The following is a 25,765-nucleotide window of genomic DNA, read 5'->3' on the forward strand; positions in this document are numbered from 1 at the left end:
CCACATAATATAATCCCTCTATCATAGCCCTGAAACATACATATTCTCTTCAGAAACCTCCTATCTAAGTGGTGATCAGGCTTAATCCTATTTGAAATATGAAATTAAGATTCTATTTCACAACACTGCTGTAGGAAATAAAGCTGGTGTTGATTACTACTACAGCATAAAATAAAGTGGGAAATGCTTTTACCTCAAGTACTCCTAATAGGAAAAGAATGATGGCTTTCTTGCCACAGAGCCTATGCTAGATAGCTTGATGCTTTATGGAAGGTTCTGGCTACACTAATATCTCCAAATCTTTGGCTGTCTTTCAGTGTATTATGAAATAGGCTGGAAAGCATTTGGTGCTTGAACCACCTAGTTAATGAAGCAACTAAAAACAAAATAAAATATATTCTAAAAAAAGAAGCCATGAAATTAAGAATAAAATGTTATATTAAATTCTCCCATTTGCAAACAGAAAGCCTTAGCTAATTTTTGGCACTTCGCTGCGCATATGTGAATGATACTTCAGGTCTGCTATCTCTTACATGCCTTTGTAAAATCCAAAAGCTCTGCAACCTACAGTTGTTTTAAGTTTGTGGCAGACTCATTTGGCCTCAAAATCTGACCTAAATTGATGTGAGGCTATTTGTGGTCAAGCTGTAGCCCATGTGATAAAACTATTCCTAGGTTTTGTTGAAAACATATTCATGTTTGATGACAGGGTGCTGCCTCAGACCCTACTGTGGAAAGTGGGTGACATACCAAATATCTACTACATTACCTTTTTAAAATCCAAAATATCAGAATTCTGAAACATATCTGGCCTCAAAGATTTTGACTAAGGTTTTAAATTTGTATTTTAGATTCAAATAAGTTACAGTGCAAATTTCTATACTGTATCTACATGATAAATTAGCTACATCATTAACTGATGAAAGCTTAATTACTTTTAAAAGTAGACCATTTAAATCTTAACTTTAAAAAGCAGCAGATAGGGGCGCCTGGGTGGCTTAGTCGGTTAAGTGTCCGACTTTCGCTTAGGTCATGATCTTGCGTTTCGTGGGTTCGAGACCCGTGTCGGGCTCTGTGCTGACTGCCAGCTCAGAGCCTGGAGCCTGTTTCGGTCTGTGTCTCCCTCTCTCTCTGACCCTCCCCTGCTCACGCTGTCTCTCTCTCTCTCTCCTAGAAATAAATAAAAATATTAAAAAAAAAAGAAAGGTCTTTATTAAGAAGCCAGCAATAAAGCTACCAGTATTTAAGCCACAATCTAAGTTGAGTTAGAAATAAAGAAAACATTAAAAACAATTTTTTTAATTAAAAAAAAAATAAAAAGCAGCAGATAGGGAAGTCTGCAGTCTATATGCAGAAATCTATCAGTGTTTTCCTATTCTAATATCAAGTAAGAAAAAAATTGGATTATTTTGTGTTCTCTTAATAAACCTAGGATTCCCCCTTCTCCGAAAAAAAGTATTTTGATTTGTACATTTGTATTTTTAAATTTTTTGTATTTTTTAAAGAACATTTTGTACAATTAATAATAAAGCTTTTTTTATCAGAAGTTTGTCATTTTGTTCACTGCTTTTCACGGAGTTTCTTTCTCCTTGAAAGGTCTGCTTAAATAAAAACAGAGAATTAAGCTCTAAGAATCATGTAGGGTACTGGTTTAGAAATAAGATGAGAATGGGGCAGCTGGGTGGCCCAATTAAGCGTGTGACTGCAGCTCAGGTCATGAAATCACAGTTCATGAGTTCAAGCCCCACATCGGGCTCTGTGCTGACAGCTCAGAGCCTGGATCCTGCTTCAGACTGTGTGTCTCCCTCTCTCTCTGCCCCTCCCCTGCTTGTGCTCTGTCTCTTTCTCAAAAATAAATAAACATTAAAATTATTTTAATAAAATAAAATAAGAAAAGAGGATATTGCATTCCCACCACAAGAAGGGAGATCAATCACCCTGATAGTTTTAGACTGGTCCACATAGTCTTCCAACTATCAAGAAGTAAAGTATTATGGCTGAGGGAGAAAATAATGATTACCTGACTGGCATACCTCAAAAATAAAATGTATTATTTCCTTAATCAAAGCATAAGTTCAATGACCTTGAAAAACTCAAAAAACAAAAAACAAACAAACAAAACCCCCACATACCTAACATGTCTCAGAACCCTGGCAGCTATCAAACTTCCAAACTGAAGATATTTAACTTAACCAAAATTGAAAACATGATGTAGGGTGTTCTGTTGTTCCTAAGGCAAATCTCTGAATCTCAGAGAATGTTATTTGAATAGCTCCTAAGACAAGATAACACATTTTAAAATATAAATTCCATTTTTCTGGTTTATTCTTTTGGTCCTTGATTAGAAATCTGGCATTCTGCTGGGAGGGTCAGTGTTAATTAGATCACTAAATTTAACTGTTTTCTGCATTTGAAAGACTGAGCCAAACTGGAGAAGAAAATAATCAGCACAGCAATAGTGCCATCTTTTGACCAAAGCAGAAAGTGATTCTCTCCCCCTTTCATTAATTCCTCATGATTTACTATCAGGAGATAAACAACATCTTTTTATGTCTTCCTCGTAACATGTTTGAAGTTACAGTCACTGTCCCTCCTACAACAATTTCTGGTGTAGAAGTAAAGCAATCATAGATGTCTGCACTTTTGAAAAATTAAGATTACAGGTAAACATTACTGTGATTAATATATTTATTCGTCATCTTCCTCTAGTCCCTTCTATCAACATTAAAGCACCAAGGCAATAGCTACCATTGCTTCAGATGTAAATACGGGGAAGCAATCAAGTGAAATGGACTTAAAGATTCTTTTATAGCCACAATATTCTCAGTCTTATTCCCTTCATCTTAGAAACTCTAGTATGAAACATTTTTTTAAACCAGGTGAGACTATAGTAATTTTAAAAATTTAAAATGAGCACAGGAGCATCAATCCTGCAATTGGTCCCTCGTAACCATTTAATATTCAAATAATACTTCAGAGATTCTATTTAAGGCTACTTTATAAGGTGACTAGCAACTTATATAGAAAAGAAAAACATTCATGTAATTAATAATGTGAAAAATGTATGAAAACTACTGGCAGTCTTTGTATCTTACTACTCAAATGACAAACTAAATCCAAAACTGAAAAGATGAAATGCTTCCATAGGACACTGCACATAGAGTACGTGTTCCTCCAGGAAGAAATTTTTATTCTTTTTTGTTTTTTAAGAATAAAAGAGAATATTCCTGAATCAATGGGAATATGGATTTGGTCCAGGAATCAAATGAGATGCTGATTCCTGTTAGCCAAGTGAAGGACAAGTGATCAGTCTAATTAGTAATGTTACCTTAATGTTTATTTGGTACTTAATTTAAAGAGCACCTCACACATGGAGTCTTAATAAAACCTTATGAGGTGCACAGGGTAAATAGTCTGGCCCAATTTATCAAATGGAGGGTCACAAAGACTCAGTGACTTACTCAAAGTTACACAGTTAATTAATACAGCACAAAGACTATCACCCTAATCTAATACCAGGAGAAGAACGGCAAGCTTTACCACTGCTATACAGCCTGCAGCAAATGTTACAAATGCTAAAATAAGTATGAAATTTAGGGCAATAAGACAGAGTGTGCCATTTGCATACATTTTATCATCTCAACTGCCCCAAATACTCATTGAAGGTGACGAACAACCATATACTTACAGGCACTTTTAACATGAAGAAACTAATAGTAATCACTTCATGTTGACAAATGATTTGAACCTCTTCATCACAGTCTGACATCTAAATCATAGTTTTAAAGAATTTTACAAACTACATTCAACTGTTAAAACCTCTGCATTAGTAACATTAAAATTCCAAATAATTTGGAATAACTTGGTAATTATTCCAAATTCCAAAGAATCTGGCAATTAATTTAGCCAAGTATTGTTTCCACAGCTTTAAATAAAAATACGTTTTCCCTGGGGCAGCTGGGTGGCTCAGTTGGTTGAGCGTCCAACTCTTGATTTCTACTCAGGTCATGATCTCAAGGTTCGTGGGTTCAAGCCCCTATCAAGCTCTGCACTGGTGGCAAAGCCTGTTTGGTATTCTCTCTCTTCTCTCCTCTACTCCTCCCCTGCTTGCACACATGCGCTTTTGACCTCTTTCTCTCTCAAAAAGAAACATTAAAAAATAATATTTTCCTTAGATGCTTATTGATCAAATGATCACAAAACCAGGCTGAAAGATTTTTCAGCCTTCATCTTACCGTACTATTTGATTCTATCATTCATCCTCAACCTTGAGAAACATTCCCCAACTTGATTTCCTGGACACTACTCTTTGTTCACTCCTTCTTCTCTGAAGCTCTAAAGTTCCCTTTCAGCCTCCTTATCCACCTTTCCACTACTTCCTATCCATTAAATATCAGTCTTCCCTAGAATTTTATCCTGGGTTTATTTTTTTAATTTAATTTAATTTAATTTAAAGTTTATTTATTTATTTACTTAAAGAGGGAGAAAAGCAGGCAAGGGGCAGAGAGAGAGGCAGAATGAGAATTCCAAGCAGGCTCTGGGCTGTCAATGCAGAGCTTGACAACACGGGGCTGGATTCGCATGAGATAATCTGAGCTGAAATCAAATGTTGGACACGTAACCCACTAAGCCACCCAGGTGTCCCTTAAGATTTTATTTTTAAGTAATCTCTTCACCCAACATGGAGTTTGACCCTACAATCCCCAGATTAAGAGTCATACGCTCTACCAACTGGGCCAGCCAGGCTCCCTTTTTCCTTAAGGTGTTATATTATCTCATTCAATCTTTCAATTAAGTTTTGAGACATGAATTCTTTTCTTTTTAAAAAAAATTTTTAATGTTTATTTATTTTTGAGAAAAAGAGTGTGACCGCAGGAGGGGCAGAGAGAGAGGGAGATACAGGGTTTGAAGCAGGCTCCAGGCTCTGAGCTCTCAGCACAGAGCCTGACGAGGGGCTCAGACTCACAGACTATGAGACCATGACCTGAGACGAAGTCAGATGCTTAACTGATTGAGCCACCCAGGCGCCCCGAGACATGAATTCTTATGCTCACTTTACAGATGAGAAACCCAGGGCAAGACAGTTAAGCAACTTGTACAAGGACACTCAGTAAATATGCAAACCAAGATTCAAATCCAGGCAATAGAGCTCTACAGCTCATGCTGTTAACCAAGGTGTTACCCTTGACACTTTTTCCTTCCCACTCTAGAGCCAATCAATCACCAAGTTCTATTAATTTTCCACTGAAATTATCTTGCAAATCTAACCACATGTCTACCTACCGTTCACTTAGTTAAGGCCTCTGCCATCTAATTCTTGACTACTGTAACATTTTTCATATTGGTTTTCATGCTAAAAGGTATTCTTATAAATCTTTGGGTCCTCCAATGTTATTGTTATCTGATCAAGGGATTTCCAACTTGTGACAAACACTTTCAACTCCTCCCTAATACCAGGTCTTACCTCCTTCTGTAGTAATGCAATTTTTAATTAGGTACAGTTAAGGCTAGTTTCCTAAATTGCCTTTCACTAAAGGTAGTCATAGGACTAAGTCTGACTCATGAGATGGGAGTAGAAGTAATGTGAGGTATGTTCTTTTGTTCCTTCCTACCAGTGGCAATGTAGATTGAACAGCAAAAGCTGGAACAGCCACCTTGGAGCATGAGGTAGAATAAAGATGGGGACTGGATCTCATGATTATGGAGTCTGGCAAGCAACTGATTGCTAGAACAACCCTGAGAAGCCTATGCAGGCTTTTACTTACTTACGTCACTATTATTTTGAGTCTTTCTCTTTTTCCTTCTCTGTTATATTAGAAGAAAAAAATATCCTTTATGATCCTATATCGAATTTGGCAACCCATACAAAGATAAGACAGTGGCCTCAAGGCTCGCTCTAGCACTTCTGAGCAAATATTCTTATCCAGACAGTGGGATTTAGTCCAAAAACAAAGAGGTTTTTCACACCTCACCCAATAAAATGGAACACACTTCTGATATATACAACATGAATAAATTTCAAAAACATTATGCTGAGAGAAAAATTCCAGATAATAAAGACTACATGTTGTTTGATTACATTTTATATAGTTTGAGAACAGGCAAAGCTAATCTGCAGTAAGAGAAGTCAGAACAATGATTGCCTCTGGTGAGTGGAGAAAATGGATTCTGAAGAAGCACCACAGATCTTTCTGGGGTGATAGAAATGTTCTATGTTGATAAGGCAGTGGGTTACACATGCCTATGTAACTGTAAAAATTCCCTGAAACGAACATACAGCCTAGTGTATGCACATGTGGTTACAGATCCACTGGCTCAACCTATGGGTGGGGTAGGGATTAGCTCCTCCAGCAATTATGGGGTCTTCTTACTAGCCCTGGTTAACTTCAGTTTCCACAGCAGAAGTAGGGGCACAACTGTACATAACTGTATATGTAAACTATAGACTGTTTAACCAGCTCCTATGGATTCAGTAAGATCTAATTCTTAAAAGATCCCTTACTTCACTTGCAGAGATTCTTTTCTGACCAAACCCTATCAGTCAGTAATACCTCTGCTCCTTGTAGAATGAACTATCAAGTCAGTAAAGGAGTTAAAATTCATTCTTTGCCTCATTTTTCTATATGTTTAGTAAATTCTAATGCTTACATAATTATTTTCCAGTTTCCTTTTGATCAAACTTTTCATTAATCCTTCTAGATCTATTTTAAAGTTCACATATCCTTCTAGACCTATTTCAAACATCCATTGACTTCCTATGGGATTCATTCCTCTTCTATTTTTCCCATCCAATAAATTTTCAGCTCCTTGAAAACAGGGTTCATATTATATGCATTTTGCCTTTTTCAAGTATAGCACAACTGGAAAGTATGTTCTCAAAATATATTCATTAAATGAATGAATGAATGAATGAATGCCACCTCAATTAAGAGGTAGGCCAGGCAGAGAACTTCTCAGTGTAAAATCAAAGAAACATGCTTCATTGCAACTAACACTCAAAAATTCTGAATAGGGGACAGCTCAAGCAAGCTACAACTCTCATGTTGTAGGACAGATGGAAATGTTAGAGGCCAGAGGCTTTATTTGGAAAAAAAAAATTAATAAAGCTTTTGCCAACAAATAATTTATAAAAATGAGATATTTATAAAAATGGAAGGTTTTTTCCCTTGCTAACAGGGATTATAGATAAATTCCTAAAAAAGGTAAAACAATCTATTAAGGAAGGTTGCTACGTGGTCTCAATATGATTGACTGGAATAGTTTGGTAAATTTTAGCAAATGAACTTTACTTTCCATAGGGAAAACCATGGCCACTACTTTAAAACTGAGACATGTGGTACTGTGATCTTATGATTTAAAATAAGAAAGATATATTTGGTCTTCATTCCTTTTTCTGGCACAGAGCTCCTAAGGCCTTGAAATTTCCTGAGATGATAGTAACAAAGGTTTCTTTTGTTATGCTAATGAGATGACTTTTGGACATCAGCTGAGGAAGGGCACTAGTTTCCAAGGGAACCAATGATGTGACCAGAGGATTCGAACTTTCAGCCTCACCCTCCAATCCCCAGGGAAGGATGATGGGCTGAAGATTTAACAAGTGCCAGTGGCCAACAACTTCATCAACCATGCCTATATAATAAAGGCTCTGTAAAAACCCAGCAGATTAGGTCAGAGAGCTTCCGGATTGGTGAACAGGTGGAGAAGCTGGGAGAGAGTAACAGCCCAGAGAGTGCATGGACGCTCTTGCTCTTTCCCATATACCTTGCCTTCTGCATCTCTTCCATTTGGATGTTCAACTGTATCCTTTATCATCTTCTTTAATAGAATATTAACAATATCTATCTTCTATCTTTAGAAGATACATCTAATATTACCAATATTAGATATAGAAGATATATATTTAGAAGGTACATATAATATTACCAATACCTACCAATTCTGTCTTCATTAATAGAATTGGTATTCTCTGAGTTCCATGTGCTGCTCTAGCAAATCAAAACGAACAACATGGGCACCGCTCATTAGTTAAAAGCAAGGTGACAAACCTGGACTTGTAAGTAGCATCTGAAATGTGGGCAGGGGCAGCCCTGTGGGACTGAACCTGAGGGATGTGACACTCCAGGTAGAGAGCGTCAGAAATGAGTTAAACTGTAGGACACCCTGCTGATATCAAAGAAAATTGCTTAGCGGTATGTTGGGGGGGGCAGCTTCCCACCCCACCCACCACATTGGAATTAGTACCAGAACCCATCTAGACCCCAAAAATACCATTAAGACATATTTTAAAATGAAGGTTATCCCTAACACTGTCTTTCTGGAAACACAAGGGAAATTTAACAGAGAACGTTATTGTGGGGAGCAGGCAATCTGATTTAAAAGGAAGAAAATAAATCTAGTCTTTTAAAAAAATTATTAGCCTAATTTGATGTACTAAATAAAATATTTTAACTACTATAAGATAATTTAACAAATGATAAAACCACAACTTTAGCCAACTGCTAGGAGCTCACAAAGCTTTTCCTTTGTTGTTCCTTTTCTGTCCCCCCCACAATCCTCTAAGTTTAATTCCTCTATATTTTGTATCATTTTTCCCCCTAAGTATTTCAGGATATTTCTGTTTCATTTATTTTTCCTTATCATCCCATATTTTTTTTTCCATGTTACATTGTTAGCTTCTAGTATTCCTTTAGAATTTTTCTATTTTTGTTCTTTTCAACAGTTCCTTATTTCTTTCATTTTTCCATGGCCTGTCTCTCATCATTTCTACTCTGTTTGTATCAGTTTACTATTTCTGCTGGCAAACAGCAGTCTGAGCAAGAAAGCAAATACCATTATTATGTACTATGACCAAAGAAACATTAAGGTGAAAAGTTGAAGCTCATGTACAATCTATCAAATAAATGCAGATTCAAAATTAAGTTTCAGGTACTGTAAGCATCTAAAGCACAGATATTTCTGGGTTGATAGTTACCTAGTGCTATCATCAGTTTTAAAAGTATTATTTTCCAAGCCTTAAGGGTACCCTTCACTATGCTCACAGTGACTAATCAAATTTCTAGATATCAAACTGTTTATTATCAAAGAAGTTCTGTAAATTCAAGATTAAGAAACATGACCAAGCCTGCTATTTTCAGAGATGCCATACCCAGCGGCTACTCCTCTGTCAGCCTAGGAAACAAAAACAGTGCTGATAATTATCTTCTCTCCACTGGCAGGAAGTTTTTAACTTGAAGAAGGAATATTTTTTATGTACTATTTTTATATGTGGTAGAGCAGAGTGATAAATAACGCTAGATACTCCTGAAATAAATTATAAATGACAAGTTTTAACATATTTATTATAGATTTCTACTTGGAGATCTTTAGTATATTTTCTCAACAGTTAATTACCTTATTAAGATGAGTAAAGGAGGGTGAGTTAGGGATGAAAAGCTCTCTGCTGAGCCTCAATATAAGGAAGCTAGTTTTGTGTTGCTTAAATCAGGAAGAGTGACAACAGACCACATTATGCCTGCCTAACTTATTTATGTAGGGTCTTTAATCTACTATCAAATATTGTCTCTTCACTCATAACAAAGAAAAATAACTAATAAAAAGCTTCCAAGAAAGCCACCAGAATTGACTTAATTCTGGCCCAAGGCAAATGTGCTTATAAATGAAGAGAGATTTTGCTTATTATGGATTTAAATGATTTTTTAAAATTTTTCCAAAAAAAAAATTTTTTTTTTTTTTTTAGTAAAAATAAACTTTCTTCAAGTGACATCCTACAAGTCTAATCAGATGAAGCTATCATGCTTCTAGCTGGATCTAGTGTAGTGAACTATATACAAGGCTCTCCTGGTCATCCCTCTCCCTTCCTTCAAGATGGCTCTTACAACAGTGCTATAGAATCCCTACGTCTTTACAGAGCAAAGTTTAAAAACCACTATTTAGATAACTGTTTGGAGAAAAACAACAGGCTGATGTAGCATATGCCTTCTGATCACAATAAAAATTAAAAAATAATAAGATAACCAAAAAATAGCCATATGTATGGAAACTGGAAACAAACTAACATAAAAAAAAATTGAACAGGGGCAAGCGTCCGACTGTCTCAGGTCATAATTTCAAGGGTTTGTGGGTAATGACAACACAGAGCCTGCTTTGGAGTCTGTCTCCCTCTCTCTGTGTCCCTCTCTAACTCACCTGTATGCTTTCTCTCACACACACACACAAAAATGAATGAATTAATTAAAAATTTAAAAACTTTTTTTAAAAAGATAAACAAATTTATTTTTTTAATGTTTTAATTATTTCTGAGAGAGAGAGAGAGAAAGAGACAGCGTGAGCAGGGGAGGGTCAGAGAGAGAGGGAGATACAGAATCTGAAACAGGCTCCAGGCTCTGAGCTGGAGCACAGCTCCCGACAGCAGAGAATCCGATGCAGGGCTCGAACCCATGAACCGTGAGATTGTGACCTGAGCCAAAGTCGGACGCTTAACCGACTGAGCCACCCAGGTGCCCCCAAATTTAAATATTAGATCCTGAAAAGATATAAAACCTGACAAACCTCAGGCAAGGCTGATTAACAAAATAAAACAGAAAACATAATTATAAATCCTGCAGACACTAAGAAGATAGATATTGTCTACAACTTTATGTAAGTAAGTTTATAGACTTGGATAAAATGAGAAAATTACTTAACAACAAACCCTCACAAAACTGATTTAAAAAGAGAGAGAAAACTTAAGAGTCCTGTAACCTTAAAAGAAACTAAATCAACGGTCAAAAATTTTCCCACAGAACTCTGGCCCCATCATGGCTTCAACGGCAGTTAAATATTCAAAGAAAAAAAAATAATTGCAACTTGCCATAAACTGTTCCAGAGAATATAAATGAGAACCCACTCTTCAATTTATTTTATGAAGTTAGTATAACCTTAATTCTAAACTCTAAGAATATTTCAAAAGTGAAAAATTATAGGCTAGTTTCATGTATGAACATACACGGAAAAAATCCAAAGCAAAATATCATATAGAATCCAGAAAAAATCCCCTGTATCTATTTCTACATATTATAGAACTGTGAGGCCTTTTGTTGAAAATCCAAAAGAATCTATAATATTTTAGACTTAATAAATTTCTCAATATTGTGAAATGGCAGGAAAATGTCAAAACTGTCTAAATTGATAGACTTAATATAACTCCAATCAAAATCCCTATACATTTCTCATTAAAGTTGAAAAGTTGATTCTAAAATGTATATAAAGATGCAAAGAACTGAAGTCAGGATACTCTTAACAAAACAGAATGAAACAAACAACAAGGGAATACCTGCACCTACATATTATGGTATTAACACCATAGTAATTAAGTTAGTATAGCATCAACTGTTGTATCTATAAATAAGGCAATTGAATGCAATAGAAATCAGACTGATATTAATGTGGACATTTTATTTATGACAGAAGTAGCACTACAGATACCTGGCAAGTGAACAGACTTTTCAATAAATGCTGTCGGAACAATTAAATATCTATGCACAAAGTTGAAAAAAATAAAAAGGAAGAAAAGAAAATAGATTTCTACCTCCCACTACTAAGCAAAAATCAGCTGAGGTAGATTATACACCTAAGTGTAAAAGTTAAAAAATAAAGCTTCTAGAAGAAATTGTCTGATGTATGGAAAGACTTCTTAGACGAAATCAGGCGGGTTCAAAGTGGTATGGCTGTAGACTGGAAAGACTTCTTAAAATAAAACACACAAAAAAGCATTAATCCTAAAGGAATATATATATATAATAAATTACATACAAAAAGCAATAACCACTTCTTGTAAAACAAAAACAAAAGAACCAAAACACCGAGAAGAGTGAAAGGGTAAGCCGCCAAGCCACAATATGGGAGAAGATAAAATATCAAAAATTGTTAAGGGACTTATGTTCATCCTGCTTGCAAGTTAAAAAGGTAGCATGCCAGTTTCAGATATGTTGGTAGAAGACATGAAACTTCTAAATCAGAACTGATGAGCAGTTAATTACTTACAAAATAACAGCATCCAAGTCAAACAAAATTTGAATCTGCCCTGTTTTACTATTGGTACCCAGAACATACAAGGAATTCGATAAACCCTTATAGAAAGAATACATGGTTAGGGGAGAACTGTCACCATCCTTGCCTCATGTTTCTATGAAGAAAGAGGAGATTCTTCCTCCTCCACCTTCAAGGCAGGGGTAGGCATTTTACTGAAGTAAACAATGAAAGACTCTCCATCTATTTACTTGGACCTCTGCAGACAAGGAGAAGTAGCTAATGTAGTCAATGAATGGCATCCACTGTTATTATTTTCACTAGTGATGGAGCCAAAATGGAAAAATCACTATTCATGGAACATCACACACTTTCTTGTTCTCTTTGACCTGCCTAAGTTCTGGAACAACAGGTCCTACCCATTCATCTTTTTAATCAATGTTTCACTGCACAGGATATAAAGGGGAAGTGGTTTCATTTTTTAAGTGTTCGCTGGATCAGTTGAATGAATTCTAAGAGTGGGAATGGAATAAGAGGTTTTATCAAAGGCACCTGGTTGGGGTTTAGGGTGAGCTAACACAAAGGACTGGAATGTCAAATCAGATTCTCATGAACCTACCTGCTAGCAAGCTTTATTAATAATTTCAAGTATATAAACAATCAAATAGCACAAAAGAAGGAGGGATATCCAATGTGGCTATCTCAGTCTTGCTTCTAGTTCAGAATGTTTTCTAGCTCATATAAGAGATGAGTTCTCTAAGCAAAGTTCACAGGTCGCTTCATACAATGGGAAGCATTTAGGTTATGTCATATCTCTAATATATCTTAAAGAGTTGAATAGCTTGTATGACATTCTCCAGGAAGCTGTGCCTCACAAATCTATATATTCTAGGTTGTGTTTACCACAGGCAATCCTAATCAGGGATATTCTGCTCAAAGAATGACATAAGTAGGAGTTCTCCACTCAGCAAAATTCATTAGTCCATTCACCAAGGAGATCAGTTATCAACATGTATACTGGGTCACCTGCCTTCTTTCTTTCCAACGGAGTGCCTCCTTAGAAATCAAGAGAAATGGATCCCAGGTCAGCTGCTAACTCCTTCCCAGTCAATGTGTACTTGAGACATTTTTAATGTTGAAATAAAATAGATACAAACTATGGATGTGTCTTCAATCTTTTAACAATTGTATTTAATGTGGAATATTTTGATCTGTACAATCTTGTTAAAAAGAAGTGTGTACTTCATCCAAATTACAGACTGAAAAAAATTTTTTAATGTTCACTTATTATTGAAAGAGAAACAGACACAGTCTGAGCAGGGAAGGGGCAGGGAGAGGGAGATAAACAATTCACAGAAAGCTCCATGCTCTGAACTGTCAGCACAGAGCCTGACGCGGGGCTTGAACTCACAAACCGTGAGATCATAACCTGAGCCAAAGTCAGACACTCAATGGAATGAGCCACCCAGGTGCTCCCAACAGATTACAAATTTTTAATCTGAGAACCTCTGACTCCTGCCATCTAAGATGAGAAAAAGAGGAAAAAAAAAGGAAGTAGAGGCATAAGATAAGTAGTAGTAGTAGCAATAGTAGCAGTCAGGGTATTAAGAGGGGTCTGCTTGTGTTGTCTGGATTCCAAACATATGGTTAAGCAGATCATGATAGTATGCAAAGCTAACTGGATTAGTTGACCTTTAAAAAGAAAATACATCCACAGCTGAAACAGTGGTGGAAATCTTCCATTCTAACAGACCTGTATGTCCAAAGACTATTTTTCCAACATGAACATATCAATATTCTGGTCACTGTGCTGATGAATGATGAAGACTCATGCTTCACAATCACCAGGTGTCACTTATCTCAGCTCAGGAGCATGACACAGGAGTTGCTGGTGTCTTTTTTTTTTTTTTTTTTAACGTTAACGTTTCTTTTTAAAACACAATTCTTGCTGTCAGAGTGCCTCTTTTTAAGGATAGTTATCTGAATGATTTATACAAATTTTCAAAATGTTACTGAGTAATCTAAGCTTCCTTTTTCAATGAGTTCACAAATTGGATTTTACTTGTCAAGTGGTGAGAAAAAACCAGAAGGGGTCAGTATTTTAAATGTGATTGATTTTCTCCGAGGAAATGGATGACAAGATACATTACTGCAATAACATACCAATATTTTTGTTATAAATCATACTCTTCAGTTCATGCTTTCCCACTTAAAAATCAAGTAAACTTCTCTTACATAAACATCATGGCCACTTTGTACAGACAACATGTATATCATTTTCAGCATATTTTCTCACTCTGTTTTTCCTAATACATTTAAATAAAAATGAGGCAAGAGAATCTGATTATGTATGTACACAGTATGTAAGAGAAATGACTGGTCTCAGAAATTATTTTGAGAAATGATAATAAAGGTATACTTTCAAATGGTACTCAGTTAATAAAAATGGCTTATGTTCAATTATTCCTTACATCACTGTTCCACATTCTCATCTTCTGGAAACGGTTTTGGGGACAGATGTGTAAGAGTTGTATACAGTTTTTATTTTCTTGTATTATAAATTAAATAGAAGATTCTAATTTTCCATTTCTGTATGGATAAATCAAAGAGCCCTCAATAAGTGTATAAGGAAGTCATATGCTTTGGGATCTATCTCTTGTCATCATTGTGTCTTCCAATATGCTTTTCACGCTAAAAAGAAAAATCAGGTTCAATTACTATTTTCATGATTATATTCATACATTAATCTTTAAAAGAATTTTTTAAAAAAGACTTACATATCTACTAATATTAGTCTTTTAAAAAATGTAAATCAAGAAACTTCTTTTAAAAAAGCATCACTTGTAGGGGTGCCTCAGTGGCACAGTCGTTTAAGCATCTGACTCTTGGTTTCAGCTCAGGTCATGATCTCATGGTTTGTGAGTTCAATCTCTGCATCCCCTGCTTGGGATCTCTCCCTCTTTCTCTGCCCCTCCCCTGCTCACTCTCTCTGTCTCTCTTGAAATAAATAAATAAACTTTAAAAAGTGTCAATTTTAGGGGTGCCTGGGAGGCTCAGTCGGTCAGGCGTCCGACTTCATCTCAGGTGATGATCTCGCAGTCTGTGAGTTCGAGCCCCACATCGGGCTCTGTGCTGACAGCTCGCGGAGCCTGGAGCCTGCTTTGGATTCTGTGTCTCCATCTCCCTCTGACCCTCGCCTGCTCACTCTCTGTCTCTCTCAAAAATAAATAAACATTAAAAATTTTTTAAAAAGTGCCAATTTTAATTTAGGTATCACATTCATAAAAACATGTAAGATTAATATTTGGCTACAGAGTATTGTGTTTTCAAAAGCTAAAACTGTAAACACTATGTAGATGACCTATTTAATATAAATATGAATGATTGCTGATAAGGTAAATGAATATACAGCCATAAAGAGCATAAAGTATCTTTGTGTACCATAATCAGTCAGCTGACAAATGCAAATACAAGTCTAGTCTTCAACAAAACAGTACAAAAAGTTTTCCTTATCTGCCTCTCAATTATCCTCTCCACTCGTTTTCTCCCTCCTGAGTGTCATCTTCAGTCCACAATATCAGGCGAGGCAATATTTGCTTGCTTGCTTTCTAATTGCTCTTTGCAAATGTAAATAAGGATCTACTATCAATCCTTTATACTTTTGACTAAAATTCACACATCAATATATATAATCTCTTGCATATGTTTGAATTTGAAACCTTTTATTTCTTATGGTGGAATAAAAGGATTACCTTTTGTTAAAGGGAGGTAAGGCAATAATTAGGTGAAAAAGATTTGGAAGAAAGTAAGAAACTTCTTTGCATGTGGTATAGTGATAGAGCTATGAGAAAATTACTACATATGTATGTATACACACACACACACACAATTCATTTTCTGGAGTCAGGGGCAGGAGATAAAAGAGAAACTGTGGCTGGCATTATCAGTTTTTCCTTTATCTTTTTAATCCCCCGCCCCAGACTTGTAGATGTCAGGGAATTAGAACTACTTTCTGAACCTAGAGCTTGGGTATCTCACTCTTTCCCCATTATCATCCTGATCATACAGCCAAGGGACCCAAAGTTTCAACTACTTTAAGTGGCTTTCAAAGCTCTCACACAGACTAAGCATCAGGGACAGGAAATGCAGAGTAGGTGTTCAAGGAAAAGAATAGGAGATGGCTGGTATGATGGTGCTCCCCATATAATTACATGGAAATATACATCTGTAGTGATTGAGAGGTTAGTTTTGTTCCTCGTCAATATGCTACTAAAATGATGTAGTTCTAAAGCCATTCCTTCTGGAGAATAAGATGATGGGAGAGAAGAGGGGTCACTAAGGAAGAAGCTTAGTTGTCAAGGCATAAGAAGGTACCTATGTGAGGTTTATATAAATGCAGGACCTTCATGATGACTGTACTGCTATATGATGTTAAGAGAAATATATCAATTGGGGGAGAAAACTAAACTGAAACTAAAACAAGCAATACTAATCAAAATAAAGTGTGGTAGTACTTTGTGCCTAACTACTATGTAGCACAATAGTGATTATATCATTTTTGGCAGATTAACTTTGCTATAAATTTAATTACAGGTTTAAATTTTAAATAGTCAGCTCTTATAATTTAGTGTTTTTAAACAATTAGTTACTGACCTCATTCTACATACCAGACACCAAATTATGTATTAGGAGTAAAAACAGTAAGGCTACGCCTGTCCCCAAGGAGCTTTCAATAGTCTTGTTGAAAGGAGATAAGTACCAGGCAAATGTTAAGCAAAGGCACTGACAATCAATGCATGTTTTAAATGAAGTAGGGACATGAAGGGAATATCGATCCCAGTCCTAGGGAGTCAGGTAAGGCTTAATAAAATGTCAGAGCTAACTCCTCAAGAACCCAGAGCTAGCCAAGAAAAAGTGGAGGGTGAGTAAGAAGAACTCTCCACCAAAAGGAAAAGGAAATGCACTGGTCTCAGTATTGACACTGTAAGGTGAGTTTGAGGAACTGCTCAGGGGGGAAAACAATGCAAGAAGAATCCTAGGGAGATATAGCAAATGAAGTAAGAAGGACCCATACCCAAAGACAACTTGAATATCAAACTAAGGAATGTGAAATCTTAATGCTAATGGTGAACCAGTATAGGACTTTAAAAAGGACAATTACAGGAGCGCCTGGGTGGCACTGTTGGTTTTGGCTCAGGTCATGATCTCACGGTTCCTGAGTTCAAGCCCCACATTGGGCCCTGTGCCGACGGCATGAAGCCTGCTTGGGATTCTCTCTCCCTCCTTCTCTCTGCTTCTCCCCTGCTGGCACTGTCTCTCTCTCAAAATAAATAAACAAACTTAAAAAAAAGTGAAGGACATAATCAGATTTATATTTCAGATCAGATTTGCTTTACTGTGAAGAGTGAAGTAGTAGAGCTCACACCTGGAAATGGGCAGGGCAGTTAGAAGCCTGTTGCAAGGATTCAGATTACAGATGCTGGTGGCTTAGGTTAGGCTATTAAGGATGACTAGAATTGGATGGACTTGAAAAATATGTAACAGGTACAACTGAAACACCTTAGCAATTGACTGACTATAAAAGAAAGGGGAGTTGGAGATGGATTTTTGACTTGGGTAAATGTATGAAGGTATGGAAATTACTGAGATACAGAAGAGAGAAAAAAGGTTGGTGGGGTTTCTATTTGATTTTTTATTTTGTTGATTTGGGGTGGAGGCAGTAAAGTACTGTAAAGAAATTATGAGTTCCCTCTTGACAAACTGAGTTATGTGTCTGAGGGTCTTCCAAATGGAGATATCTGATAGATAACTGAATGTACAGGTCTGGAGGAAAGGAGAAAGATCTGAGCTTAGATACATACTTGGGAGATAGCATCTTACATCAGTTGCAGAGATCAGATAAACAGAGAAGAAAACCAACATCAGCAGTGGAAGGAAACACAGAAATTATGGAATGAGCTGAATAAGAGTAAATTAAAAATTAAGAAAATAAGTAGGAGGAAAACCAGGAAAGCATATGATCATAAAAATCAAGGAAAGAGAATATTTTAAGAGGGAACAAGGTAACAGAAAGTATAAACTGACACAATCATTTTAGAGAACAGTTCAATACATCTAAAATATTTGATCCTCAATTCCATTTCTTGATATTTAACCAAGGAAAATGTTAGCATGCATGTCCAATTTTAGGATGGTTTATAAAAGTTAAGAAAAAAAAAAAGGAGGCGGGGAGAGGCAGGGCACTTGGGTGTCTCAGTCAGTTAAGCATCCAACTTCGGCTGGGGTCATGATCTAGCGACTACTGAGTTTGAGCCCCATGTTGGGCTCTATGCTGATAGCCCAGAGCCTGGAGCCTACTTCAGAATCTGTGTCTCCTTCTCTCTCTCTCTTTCTCTGTCCCCCTCCTCTACATTCTGTCTTTCTCTCTCTCAAAAATAAACATTTTAAAAGAAGTAAAAAAAAAAAAAAGGAAATAATGTAAACATCCAAAAACAGAAGATTAAATAGAATAGGATAGACTGACCCTATTTAATATTTCACAAAAACTGAAGAGAACAAAGTAATTCTACAAGGAAAAAACTAGGAAAAATTAAGTATAAAAAAGCAAGTTTCAGAACAATATAGACACAATAATAGCAGTTATTTTTAATGTGTTTCTCTATGCACATATAATTTTAAAACTAGCTACAGAACAAGTTTGGAAAAGTGCACCCCAAACTTAAGTCCAACAGTTAACTTTCAGTGAAAAAGGCTGGTATTTGATTGGCTCCATGTCCAAGGGGACTTTTTCTTCATTTTTATTATTTGAGTTTGTTTACAATGAAAATGTTTCCATTTAATAGTTGTGTAATAAAATACATTATAGAAATGCTATCAAGAGATCAAGTATAATTGAAAAATATCTATCCATTTAATGAGTCTTTAGTAACTTTAACAAGCATAGATTTGGAGACAAACTGGGAGGAAAAGCAATAGACAGAATATAAAACACAAAAAGCTTGATAATGAACAGGAAGAAAAAGAAGTAAAGGGAGGATTTTTCATGAGAGAAAGAACAATGATATTCTCAGAAAGCCTGATTGCTTAATCACAACTTAAAAAAAAGTAGAGGTCACAATGCTAATTAGCCCTCATAAAACTTATTGTCTATTACAAGGAAGAAGTTATAATAATTATAAGGCCCAGAGTAGCTGGAATAATTAACTAAGAAGCCAGATCAACATGCCAAAGCTAATAACCCAAGAGGTACAAAGGGAAAAGTAGCATAAAATCCTCAAAATATTTTGGAATTCAGTAGACAGAAGGCTGACAGTAAGCATACAAACAGTGAAGTGCCAGATGAGTGACGTCTACAGGAACCCTCTCATGGGCACTACCTACAACAGCCATAACGAGCTGGCACTTAACTTGGTACAAGAACAAGACTATACATTAGCTGACTGTAACACTCTGTAGTCACTACTGTGTATCAATCAGAAGCTGGAAGTAAACCACGTCAGCAGTGCATACAAAATGTTCATCATTCTTATTCCACATGTAAAAGATAATAAGTGATAACGCATCATTTAACTATATTTAAATATTCCAGAGAACTTTTGTTCAGCATTAAACAACAAGAATTACTTGAGAGTGTAGTATAAGTAGAAATCTCTTTTAAAATCAGGAAAGCATGTCCCACAGTGTCTCTTTATAGAAGAAAACCAAGTATCTCTTGGTGGTCATATGCTTCTGGAAAATTCTTAAAGGGTAGATAAGTGCTAACAATGAACTACAACTTCCCAGGAGGCTGACTCATCCAGAACAAATGTTTCCATTACCAAAAAAATACATCCTGGTCCCAAGCTACTACTACGGGGGTGCTGTTCAGGTCCTGATGAAAGAACAGGGTGCTGAACCCTAGGTTTGAGATGGTCCAGATATGCAAACAATTTTAAACCACAATAAAATTACATGTTTCCTTTAAAAGACAATACACAGCAATACCAAATTTCATTGAGTGGATAGTAGTGAGGCCTTAGAGCAGGAGACCTAAAAGGAAAAAGGTTAAGAATTTTCTGGATACAGACTTTGGAGGAGTAATTACCAACACCTACACAGGAAACTCCATTTGGGGGCTACTCTGTGTCATGATTTGTCATGCCTCCTTAAATCACATTAGAAACCAGAATAAACTTTTGTATTAATAGCCCTCACCTCAAGAGCTGCATCTGCAGAACAGGCAAACTGCTCCTCTGGCTTATTCTACAGGCTGCCTTCTGAGAATCAGAAGAGAACAGCCAACTTCGATCGTTTGAACACGGAGCATCAACTAACACCTAGAGAAAAAAAGGGAAATACGCAGTATAATGGAAATATGTAGTGAAAATATATTCTCAGATGCAAAGTACATGGAGAAGCTATGTAAAATGATAAAAAAAAAGCTAATAAATACATATTTTTAAACCAAAAATATAACATGGTAAATTACTCATGACCTTTTTTCACTAATACTTGACACCTTGAGTGTTTGTTTTTCTGGAGTGGAGACGGAACAGGAGAACTATAAGTCGACTAACGTCTACTCACATTTCATACTCTTGGCAACTACAGCAAAAATTTTTACAGAAGTTACTCATTTTAAACAGACATAACTATATTTCTGAATTCTCAGCATTTACTCTTAAGAACTAATACTTCAATTTTGGTTTACTGAAATGTTCTCTTTTTCTTCAACTGTCATACACTCCTATGAAATATTACCAAATTAAAGCAATACAGTGCACATGTTTGTACACTGACCCAAATAACAATGATCTCTACCTGAGTATCTTTGAGGCACATGGAAATAAAAAACATTCAATAATCCCCAACTCCAATGTTACCGCTTCCTTTGAACCATGCTGACCATCAAATAAAAACTGCTTCCTTGTTCACTTTATCAAAATTTCCCAGAGTACTGAGAAATTGTATCAGGCTACGTCTGGAAGCAGATGGAAAACAACAACAACAAAGAACAGAACAGTGGTATCACTGGGAGTCCATCAGTTTGTCACAATGTAATAACAGTACCTTGTCAAACATTTCAGGCTGGGCATCTCCCATTTCTCTGCCATCCAATTCAGACACTTTAATTACATTTATCAAAGGCTGCGGGATGAAAGATTCTAACGTCTGCCTCAGCCACCTCAATCTCAGACTATCGTGTTCATTACAGTGAAGATAACCTAAATATAAAGGATTAAAAAGTTTTGAAATGAATGAAATGGAACTGTTAAATTTCCTCTTTTGACCAAATAAATTTCATCATAATCAATTCATCATAACTGTGCAGACATAGGGCACAGAGGTAAATATGATGATTATCTTATGTTTTAAAAACAGCAATACACACACACAAACACACACACACACACACACACACAATTTATAACTGTCATGCCTACACAGCCTGTCAGAGGCTCTGAACATACACACATTCAAATTTAACTATGAATTCCTATAGATATGCTATGCAACCAATACTTCAAACACAGTTCTCCCCTAAAGCTCTAAGAGTAAATTGGTATATGATCTGTCTTTCTTTTCCTTTTTTTTTTTTTTTTAACGTTTACTTTTGAGAGAGAGAGAGGGAGAGACAGAGAGAGAGAGAGAGGGGTGAGCGGGTAAGGGGCAGAGAGAGAGGGAGACACAGAATCTGAAGCAGGCTCTAGGCTGTCAGCAGAGCCTGACATGGGGCCCAAACGCATGGACCATGAGATCATGACCTGAAGTCAGACTCAAACAACTGAGCCACCCAGGTGCCCCTCTTTTCCTTTATTTCCTTCCTTCCTTTTTTCCTTCCCTCCCCTTCTCTTCTCTTTTTCCCTACCCTCCCCTTTTCTTTCCTTTTTTCTTTCTCATATTATGTACATATTATGTACAAGAAGATGGTATATGGAAAAAAGCATCTAACATGCTATTGGCACTATGGGAAAACATGGGCTCAAATTATGAACTCTAAGACTCTAGGGAAGTTACTTAGCTCTCTCTCTTTTTCTCATTTTTTTTTTTTTTACGTTTATTTATTTTTGAGAGACAGAGAGAGACAGAGCTCAAGCAGGGGAGGGGCAGAGAGAGAGGGAGACACAGAATCTGAAGAAGGCTCCAAGCTCGGAGCTGCCAGCACAGAGCCCAAAGTGGGCCTCAAATTCACAAACCGTGAGATCATGACCTGAGCCAAAGTCGGACACTTAACTGACTGAGCTACCCAGGTGCCCCTACTTAGCTCTCTTTAAGAGTCTTGGTTTCCTTTTGTGTGAAATGGAGACTGTGCCTCATGAAGAGATTCAGAACATGCCTCTCCAAAACTGCCACTTTGGCCTGCTGATTATTTTGAGTTAAAGGCACCTGAATAACAGCAGATGCACAAAGGTCATGTCCGCCTTCTTTTTTTTTCCTGAAAGCAGGAAATGACCTCTCATATGATAGATACTCTCCTTACCCCAGAAGGAAAGAAATACTCTGATCATCAAGAGATGGGGAGTCAGGACCCAGAGAAACCTGCACAAACAGACTTTGTTAAAAATTCTGTCTTCTCCCTCACACACGTTAGTTACTTGTTCACAACTGGCACTCTATGTCCCACCTAATAATACAAGCACTGAGGCTTGGCCACTCTTTTGGATCTTTGTTTTCTTGTGGTAACTCCCATATACATGTAAAATTTTATTATTTGTATGCTTTACTTCTACTAACCTGTTTTATGTCAGTCTCAGATTTTATCTCCTCCACACTGGCTACCTTAAAAACTGTTCAGTTTAAATGTGATACTTTACTAACATTTCTAGCATAGGACTGCAAAAGTAGTAATAACAAATGCTTATATTATTAACAATTCTTGAGTCCACATTATGTGCTAGGCCGTGCTCTGAAGACTTTACATGTCAGGGGTGTGCCTGGGTGTCGCAGTCGGTGAGGTGTTCAACTCTCAATTACAGTTCAGGTCATGATCTTAAGGTTTGTGGGACTAAACCCTACATCTGGCTTTGCACTGACAGTGTGGAGCCTACTTGGGATTCTCTCCCTCTCTCTCTTCCCCACCCTACCTCATATGTATGTTCTTTCCCTCCAAATAATTATTAAAAAAAAAAAAAAAAAGACTTTACATGTAGGGTCATATTTAATCCTCACAAACCTGAGGTAAGTACTTTCTAAAAAATTTTTTTAAATATTTTTTAAATTTATTTTTGAGAGAGAGAGAGAGAGCGAGCGCACGAGAGGGGAAGGAACTGAGAGGGAGACATAGAATCTGAAGCAGGCTGCAGGCTCTGAGCTGTCAGCACAGAGCCTGACACAGGACTTGAACTCACAAACCATGAGATCATGACCTGAGCCGGTCTGATGCTCAACTACAACCACCAACTGAGCCACCCAGGCGCCCATGTTACTTTTATTGTTATTTATATTTTACTAATGAGGACTTAGACCATGAGAAGTTAAGTAATTTGCCTAAGTTCAGAGCCAGAAATCCAGACAGTTCCAGAGCCCTACCTATCCTTAAGCACCTCTTAAGCATTATGATATACACTGCTTCTCACTATAGAAAGCACCTAATAAATGGTTTATTTCCAAGTGAAACAGGTATTTTGTCTTTCCTTTATTTAAATATATATGTACATATCTTTTTAGTGTTTATTTTTGAGAGCGAGCACATGCGCACAAGTAGGGGAGGGACACACACAGTGGGGGGGGTGGGGAGGGGGAGAGAGAGGGGGGGAGAGAGAGAGAGAGAGAGAGAGAGAGAGAGAATCTGAAGCAAGCCCCGGGCTTGAACTGTCAGTGCAGAGCCCAAAATGGGGCTCGAATTCATAAACCATGAGATCATGATCTAACCTGAAGTCGGATGCTTAACCAACTGAGCCACTAGGCAACCCTAAGTACATGTTTACTTAAAATTAATTTCATCATTTTAAATATTTATTTATTTAAATTCAAGTTAGTTAACATACAGTGTAGTATTCATTTCAGGAGAAGAATCTAGTGATTCATCACTTACATATAACACCAAGCACTCACCCAAGTGCCCTCCTTAACACTCATCCCCCAATTATCCCACCCCCCCACCTCCTCTCCAGCAACCCTCAGTTTGTTTGTTTTTTTTAAATTTTTTAATGTTTTTTATTTATTTCTGAGAGAGAGAGACAGCGTGAGCGGGGGGGTAGGGGGGGCAGGGTTGTCAGAGAGAGGGAGACACAGAATCTGAAACAGGCTCCAGGCTCTGAGCTAGCTGTCAGCACAGAGCCCGACACAGGGCTCGAACCCATGATCTGTGAGATCATAACCTGAGCTGAAGTTGGATGCTCAACCGAGCCACCCAGGCGCCCGTTTGTTCTGTCTTTAAGAGTCTCTTATGGTTTGCCTCCCTCTCTGTTTTTATCTTATTTTCCTTTCCTTTCCCCTATGTTCACCTGTTGTGTTTGTTAAGTTCCACATGACTGAAATCATCTATTTGTCCTTCTTTGACTTGTTTCACCTACCATAAGACACCCTAGTCCCATGCATGTTGTTACAAATGGCAAGATTTCAGTTTTTTCAATTGTATATATATATACCACATCTTCTTTATCAATTCATCAGTCGATGGGACATTTGGGCTCTTTCTGTAATTTGGCTATTGTTGATAGTGCTGCTATAAACATTGGTGTACATGTGCCGCATTGAATCAGCACTCCTATAACCTCTGGATAAATACCAGTAATGCAACTGCTGGGTTGTAGGGTAGTTCTATTTTTAATTTTTTGAGGAACCTCCACACTGATTTTTAGAGTGGCTGCACCAGTTTGCATTCCCGCCAGTAGTGCATGAGGGTTCCCCTTTCTCCACGTCCTTGCCAACAACTATTTTACATGTTTATAAATATTTATATATATCATATAAATTATATGATGTCTAAATATATAATCTATAAATACAAGTATATTTTTTTAAGTTTATTTATTTATTTAGAAGAGAGAGAGCGAGTGTGTGAGTGCAGCGGAGGGGAAGAGAGTGGGGGGTGGTGGGGAGAATGCCAAGCAGGCTCCACACCATCAGCACAGAGCCTGAAGTGGGGCTCAAGCTCAAGAACCAAACTGTGATCATGACCTGAGCCGAAATCAAGAGTCGGCTAAACTGTCTGAGTCACCTAGGTGCTCTTATAGGTATATTTTTAAATGCACAAAAGTATACAAAGTATACAGAACATCAAAAATTACCTCAAACCAAGTGCTTTCAGATAACCATTTAACATTTTGATCACACCACACTGCTTTATGTGTATACCCATATAAAATTTATATAAATGGAACTGTATACTAACTTAGTGTCATTGTTCCATCTCATTTTTCATCTACCCTATCAGCTGCCCAACTGGCCCATCAAAAGGAATTTATATTATCAACCCAATATAAGTCTCCTTTTCCACATATACCATGCCAATACTTTAAAACAAACAGTACCAAGTCAACTGGTACAAACAGAAGTAATTGTTAAAGGCCACTAATAGTATATGAAATGGATATGTCATCCTTTATTCATCCATTACCCATCATTGGGCATTCACACTGTTGTCACTAATAAAGTTCAATAAACATCTTTATACAGCTATCCTATAATATGATTGTATTATTGTGAGACAGTTCCAGAAAATTAGATAGGTTAGGGTAGGGGAATTTTTTGCTTTTAGTAAATATTACCCTGTCCCTCCACCAAACTTCTATGGAGTTACTCCCACAAGGGTAACTCCATGTTACCCTGACATGGG

At 36.9% G+C, this 25,765-nt stretch overlaps 1 protein-coding gene across 4 annotated transcripts in view; it reads right to left on the minus strand.

The window, feature by feature from the left end:
• The window catches only part of NSUN3 (NOP2/Sun RNA methyltransferase 3), a 61,080-nt gene that overhangs the window by 13,804 nt on the left and 21,511 nt on the right, over positions 1-25,765 (minus strand). For all 4 annotated transcript variants that reach the window (XR_005532506.1, XR_005532505.1, XM_039256382.1 and 1 more), the window contains exons 4-5: positions 21,055-21,209; positions 20,200-20,321 (exon numbers count right to left, since the gene is read on the minus strand). Coding sequence is in view for 2 of the 4 variants with exons in the window: in XM_039256382.1 (XP_039112313.1) it covers positions 20,200-20,321; positions 21,055-21,209 (277 nt within the window). In the remaining 2 variants the exon portion in view is untranslated. The remainder of the gene's footprint in view (positions 1-20,199; positions 20,322-21,054; positions 21,210-25,765) is intronic.

This window comes from Hyaena hyaena, unplaced genomic scaffold, assembly GCF_003009895.1.
Source record: "Hyaena hyaena isolate Hyena2069 unplaced genomic scaffold, ASM300989v1 scaffold_570, whole genome shotgun sequence".
NCBI classification, from domain to species: domain Eukaryota; kingdom Metazoa; phylum Chordata; class Mammalia; order Carnivora; family Hyaenidae; genus Hyaena; species Hyaena hyaena.